Below are 7500 nucleotides of genomic sequence, written 5' to 3'. Positions count from 1 at the left end.
GGGGCGATCCCAACTTGCTTGCGATGTTTTTTGAAAACCTTATGCCCATACCTAACACCATGCCAAACATCAAAACCCCACAACAAGTGCACAATCTTGATGATTTTGGCTGAATTCCCTCCCAGCTAGTGAAATCATTAAATACAAAAATATGGGAAACAACAGACAGACATCTTGAAATAGTTTCTCAGCTGACAAAAACACAAATTAAATAATATGGAAGATAGTCAAGCAGTCACACTTTGATGAAATTGCATAGCACATATCAGAAATGATGCATCATTAAGCTGATTGTTGTAATTATTTTGTTGATACATTATTCAACAAAGGATTTCACCCCAATCTGCCTTTTACTTAAGGTGGAGATTGACCACATACACACACACACACACACACACACACACACACACACACACACACACACACACTTCGCTACAAGCCGAGGTCCAAGGGTAACACTGAAACGAGGTGGAGAAAGAATAATTTTGACTGACAGTTAATACCAACACCTGACAGCTACACCTCCTTTACATGTGACCTCCTGAAAGTAGGCTACTGGAATCAACAGCCCATTTGAAACGGTAGAGTTCACCAGTCAGTGTTAATCCTCTGTGAAGCAGCCAGCGAGGTGAATGGCATTCTTCAAAAATGTAGATGATTAAAATGAGGCAGATGCTGTGCAAGCAGTATGAATAAAAAACACTTAAGGAGCCAGAAATTATGACAGACATCCTTTTAGCTTTTCACCTCCTGGTTGAACTTTGCACTATATCTCTCTCCCTCTGTCTCCCTCTCACCCTCTCTGTCTTCATCTCTCTCTTAACCATGTTTCTCGTTTTCTCATGCAAGCATGAAGGAACACATAAGTGCACAAGCACGCACGCACGCACGCACCACTCACACACACACACACACACACACACACACACACACACACACACACACACACACACACACACACACACACACAGCCTCTCTCTCTCTCTCTCTCTCTCTCTCTCTCTCTCTCTCTCTCTCTCTCTCTCTCTCTCTCACATCAATCGTTCTGTCATTACTACAAGGGTCAAACGTTGATCAGACTGTCAGAGCTTAGCTACAGTAGCTACTGGAAAGACATCTGCAGGTGAACTTGTGCCTGCTGGCGTTGGGGATTCTCTCAGAGATTAATTGGACCGTTTAAGCAAGACTGCAGCAGAACTGACAGGATAAAACAACAGGAAAAATGTACAATTTAGGCATTTAGAAGAGAGACGCTCACGCTCTTATCCAGAGCGATTTAAACATGTGAGATATTGGAGTAAGCATTTGGAGTAGGCCTTTACCCTTTACAGACAGGGTGCGATTAGTCAATCAGTTTTTACTGCATGCGAAAAGACGCACGAATCGAAGTGGGTTCGAAGTTCGATTGGAGAAAAAAAACGCATCGCCGCAGCCGGTGTGAGAACCATGTGTTCATTAAAAAAATTATCTGGTCCGTTTTTTCCGTGCGAAAAATCGCACCCTGTCTGCAAAGGCCTTAAGCATGAATCCTAGTAGTCAGCAAACAACATGGTAAATAGTCACCCAAGACAAGTAGATTGCAGAGAGAACAATGTAGTGCCTCAAAGAAACTAGGATACCAGGTAAACAATGAACCGAGCACCTGTCCAAACAACACACTATCTAAATAACATTCTTAATATTTGTGGACAAGAAAAACAAATCTAATTGATGAAAACATGAGAACAAGTAACTAACATATCAACATCATACAGCATCAGCATCTATCAAAAAAGGTGACAAGAGGGAATACAAGGAGAGGAGCACTAGGGGGTAAGGTGGAGTCTGAAGAGGTGAGTCTTCAGACTACGAGTCTGCAGTTCTGACGGCAAGGGGGAGTTCAGTTTATTCCACAGCCATGTACATTTATGTTTAATTTTACACATGTGGGTCTGAGACAGCAGAGGAAATATACTGTACCATACACTTTAATCGAAGTGCTACACTGTGCATGTTACAGTACCTACATGTTATCTAAAGAAGGCCTCATTTGTGCATGCATACACATGTATGCATGTGTGTGTATGTATACACTGATAATCATACTGATAATCTTAAAAAACATAAAGCAACTAGAAGAAAGACGGCTCCATGCATGAGATAAGCCGATAAGAACAGAGGTTAAAAGGATTGTTGGTGACGAGTGAAAGTAATCACCCCCGACTGCCTGAGGGCTCAACTGGTAACCTCAAAAGCAGTGGCCTTCTCCAATCAGCGCACAACATCATGTGTTTCAAAATATACAAAGAATTGGCCAATATACATTTAGTTTAGTGGCCAAACTGTATTTCTTGAATATTATGTTTTTGTCTGTCAATTATAAATGTGGCAAATTATAAATGTGGCAAAGTATAAATGTGGCTTTGCCACACTATTTACAGTGTTTGTGTGCTGATCGATGCGTCTTTGACTGTCACAGAGGCGTTTTGTAGCACCGACACACTATTTGCTTGGGCAATGCAAGAAGTTAGCAGTTGCATTTTCTCTTTTTAGGAGCTTTGAGAATTAAAAATCTTGGCAATAGTTTTGTGAATACGCCCTGAGTTAAACTAACACTCATGCTTTTGATGTGTACATTTTCACTTTCTTTAAGTGCCCTGATGATTGATGAAACAGATCTATAGATTTTAGGATCATGATATGATAACGCAAGGCATTGTGGGCTTTTAGGTCAATGGCGCCACGGTAGAGACAGAGTAGTTGAGTAGTAGTAGTAGTAGTAGTAGTAGTAGTGGTCGGGCTAGACGTTGCACATTTCTATCTTATTCAACTCTTATCCCATACAGTGGAAAAGAACTCTTTCTACAGGTAGCAAGAGTTCATCTATGTACAGTATATACATACAGTAGGTGAACTCTATGTATACGCACATGCACGTGCACACATAGACATGAAAGGGGGCTTGAGCCCCTGCCCTTTTAACCGTCGCTAAAAAAGTGCCCTCTCCAGACTGGAGAAAAAAAAAAAAAAGGAAGAAAAATTCAACTGCCCCTAGCGGCTGACGGAAATGCCAGTGGGTGTCTTGGATGCAGCTCAAAGTGAACCTTTCTCAGGTATCTAGTTTGTCGCCGTATGACCTTCCTAGCCCGTGTTATTAAAGAAAAACGGGCGACAATGGCCAAAAATCGTCGATCGAAAATCAGCGAAAGTGGCCGTTTTCAAGATGTTTTGGCCATTATCTCTGGAACGGAATGTCCAATCTGCCCAGTTCAAAGCTTGTTGGGTGCGTGACTTTGAGGCCATTAAGCACGCAATGATACCTTTTCGGGTTTTTGGGCCTAAAAGTATGATAATTGTCCGAGAAACAAAATCCAAAAAGTGCCCTTTTGAAATTCCAGCCCCTGCCTCTCCAAATCCTTCTGCACGTCCCTGTATACGCACATAGGTGGTCACCCACCTGTGACCTCTGTATGAAGCTGCACAGAGGTGGGACGCTGCACCACTGCTAAATGAAGCTTGCACGGAGGTCACAGGTGGATGAAGGTGCACAGAGGTCAGAAGTGCCATAACTGTTCTCACAACTGACGTTCAGGTTTCCAGCTTGGAAGTAAAACAATGGAACTCAGTTCGCTGAGTTCCCGAGCTCAGGCAAACCAGCCAATCAAATGCTACAGTGTCATCCTGACTGGGTACCTTCATTACACCTGGGGGCTGGGCACACATAAGTCAAAGCAACACATACTGTGCAGTTTAACCGGAGGACAAGGAGAGCAAGCTCTCACAGGGAACATCACTGCACCTGCAACACCACAGAGACCGGCGATCAACACCAGCTGGTGCTGATCAGCTTTAGCCGCATGCACATAGGTCACAGGTGGGTGATGCTGCACCACAGGAGGAAGCTGTAGAGAGGTCACAAGTGGATGAAGGTGCACAGAGGTCAGAAGTGGACAACGCAGACATACATCAGGAATGCCTTTTTTGCAGCCACAGGCAGGCTAAAATGAACCACTTATTGGAGAAGCACAGGATACTGAAGGAAGAGGGAGATTTACGAGAATTTCTTGAAAGATGATGACAGATGTGAAGGTCAAGTACTACACTGGACTTCTGTTTCACGTTCCATGTCTGTGCTGATGCAGCTGCTTCCCACCTACCACAGACCTACAAAATCTGTTGCGCCTGAGGCTGATTCTGCCATCATATTTAGAGACTTTTTGAAAAGAATGTTATGTTTTTTACATAACATTGGCCAGTCATAGATGACTGGCCACTTGAAGTCTGACATCCACATGGGAGCCACACCATTATTAGACACTGTCTTGTTTTCTCTGTCTGTTCTCTCTGGCTGTGAACTCCGAAATCACTAGCCATTTTGTAGTCTGAATATATAGTGATAAATATGATACCCTATATTGGACTCATCTTGTCCCACAATGCATCATGAAAAGTAGGGTGCAGCCGATGGTCCCCTCCCTCAGGCTATTGGGTACTACACTACCTTCTGTTGGTACTTGTGTTGGTAGGCGCGCACCACAAGTATTTCTCACCTAAAATGTTTTCAGATACATATTTTAGTGTACAGTTTTAGCTTAAAACGACAATGTATAATGTATCGTCCGGCTGCCATCTTGAATTAAATTCAGAACAGAGTAGCAGCCCTGTACTGTCTCCATAATGAGAATCAGCTGTGTGTGGAGATACATTGAGCTATGGGAATCACACAGGTGAATGAAATGATTCATGATTATTCATAGGAGCTTGCTTATGTAATCACACACTACATTTTTGTTTGACAGGACGTGATTGAGATTGGACTTTTGGTCCACCTGTTTTTTTTTTTGCATCTAATTGTTGTAATTATGTCTCCATTGTGACCACGGATATGCTCTAGGAGTGCATTTCAAGTGGTCTTTACTGTAAGCCTCATTCATAAAATGGTGATAATAATAATAATAGCATGTCATGTCCCCTGCTGGTGATGTTGGGTAGGCTACTATAGGCAAGGCAGTGCACATCCTCTGAAATGCAGACAGCTGTATGCTCCCTTCCTTAACATTTTGGCATGTTTTTTTATCAGTTAAAGGAGGGAGGAATAAAGCCAAACACAACGTGTTTTCAATTAAAGACATGATGAAAAATGCTAGAAATGAGGTGGCAAATGTGTAATATTAACTCAACATGGCTGTTTTTTCTGTATTGGAAGACGTTGTCAATCGTGCGTTTTCAGAGACTTCAATGATGTCGCTCATTAATCGCTTTTACTGTATATTTGTTAGATTTGTGTGCTGACATCCTGTAACCATGCCATACCTGTACAGTATTTCAGGGTTCCCACACATTTTCAACAGTGAATTTTCAAAACTTTCCCATAACTTAAGTATATTACCCCATTTCCAGGCGTGTAGCAATCATATGGTGCAATAATGAGGCTCTTACTCCAGTGTGCTATCAATGCCCCATGAAAGACAGACTCGAGCGAGGTGTCAGGTGACAAAAATAACAGATCGACTACAAGCTAACAACTTGTCGCGGTGCAACGTGTTGTTAGTTTGTAGATCTATTATTGTCTCCGCCAGGCCGAAAGGCATGGCGAGAGAGTATGTTTTACCCCCTGTCCGTCCGTCCGTCCGTCCGTCCGTCCGTCCGTCCGTCCGTCCGTCCGTCCGTCTGTGGACAGCTAATCTCCCGCACCGTTGGCTTGATCGCAGCAAAACTGTGCTCACACACTCCCTGGATGCCAATTCATACCCTCTGCCCCAAAAATGTCACATGGCCCTGTTATAGCGCCACCAGGAGGCCGCTTTTTGCTAAACACATTTTTTCACAGTTCTCCTACAGATTCTGTCCAAACATCACGCAAATCGGTACACAGTATCTCTATAGTCATTAAACAAAACAGGTTTTTCAGATTTTTCATATTCTATCCTGATTGGCTAAAATGTCTTCCAAAGTTTGCAGGAGTGCTCCGTTTTGAACAAAATGCCTCAAATCATGAACACAGCATGCAATTTCCGTGAAATGTTGCACGCTCATTCCCATTAGGCCGAGGAAGAACTACCATTTGAAATTTTTCAAATCAGCCTCATTGTGGCGCTATAACAGGCCGATTTGTGTTTTTACCTATAATTGCACCGATCTGTGTAAAACTTTGTATGCACACTCCCTAGAGGTCAAGGAAAAACCTTTGCCCTGCATTTTTTACATCTGCCTTTTATAGCACCACCAGGAGGCCGACTTATGTAAACACATTATTTTATACTACTCCTTCCAATTTTATCGAAATTTCACGCAAATCTGTACCCATGATCTCTATAGTCATGTGATCACGACGGATGTGTTTGATTTTTCATATTCCATACTGATTTGCTAAGATTGACATCTAAAGTTTGCATTATTGGCTTGTTTTGAACAAAATTCCGCAAATCATGAACTCACCGTCCAATTGTGCTCAAACTTTGCACGCACATTCACACTATGTTGAGGAACAAATGCCACCCTTTTAACATTGGCCTGTTATAGCGCCACCAACAGGTCTAATTTAGCGAAAAACATGTTTTTAACAAAATGCCTCAAATCATGAATGCAGTCAGAGTTCGATTGTCGTGCAAGGCTAAGAAGAAATGGCACCCTTTTCACGTTGGCCTATTATAGCGCCACCAGGAGGCCACAATAGCTTACCTGACCTGGCGGAGACCTGTGCTCCGAGGAGCACTTTTTCTAGTTTTTGTTATGTGACGTCCTGTATACATTAGGCCGCACTCGTAGCTCGTGCAGTGCAGCACTACATTCTACCATGTTACTGTACATATTCCACGTAATATTATACAAAACCAATGTACCGTATATCCAAACATTTTCCAAACCATTGGGAATTTTTTTTTTCAGGCCTGGAAAACGTTTTTTTCTAATTTCAAAATATTTCCAGGAATTTCATGACCGTGGGAAACCTGGTACGTGTCCAAGTACCGCTCCACTCTGGGATTCACAGGGACTTTCCACAGGGAACTCGGTGCCTGGTAGGGTATATCCCAACCGTCGCTTAGCTGCATCCTGCCTAGTGTGATCAGCCTATTCTACATATCTTGACAGCTACTGTCAATACCCTTTCCATTTATCCCACAAAAACTGATCTCAAGGTTCTTGTCAAATCGTTGAAAGCTGTTCGGCAAGACAGTTATTAATAATGTCCACTGGTGGAAGCTTGTCAGCATGGGAAATTATCTTAAGTTTAAGCATAAATCCAAGAACATTTTTATAAATGACGCCTGCCATTCCTTTCTCCAGATTTCTGTCAGTGACTGATTTACCTCTTGCATGTTCTCCCTGTGTTCCCATCGGTTTCAATTGTAAACGATGTGAACAAAATTCTAAAATGTATTGTAAATTGGACACCTTTCTTCTAGTTTCCTTAGATAGATATAGATACGTCTCCGTCCAGTATGTCAGAGTTGGTGTCTGTATGGTATTGCACCGGTGTTACTCCAAATGAATTAGTCTATAGACCGAGCAGAGTGAACA

The 7500-nt window shown here is 42.5% G+C and overlaps 1 protein-coding gene across 1 annotated transcript in view; it reads right to left on the bottom strand.

The window, feature by feature from the left end:
- pou2af1 (POU class 2 homeobox associating factor 1) overlaps nucleotides 1–7500 on the bottom strand; it is a gene marked incomplete at its 5' end in the record, with an annotated part of 20547 nt that overhangs the window by 12747 nt on the left and 300 nt on the right. The window contains 2 exons of the mRNA XM_084064708.1: nucleotides 3437–3494; nucleotides 3762–3881. Of these exons, the coding sequence (XP_083920834.1) occupies nucleotides 3437–3494; nucleotides 3762–3881 (178 nt within the window). The remainder of the gene's footprint in view (nucleotides 1–3436; nucleotides 3495–3761; nucleotides 3882–7500) is intronic.

The sequence above is a fragment of the Gymnoscopelus microlampas genome, assembly GCF_963454915.1.
Source record: "Gymnoscopelus microlampas genome assembly, chromosome: 8".
NCBI lineage: Eukaryota > Metazoa > Chordata > Actinopteri > Myctophiformes > Myctophidae > Gymnoscopelus > Gymnoscopelus microlampas.
This window is presented reverse-complemented; position numbering and strand designations above follow the sequence as displayed.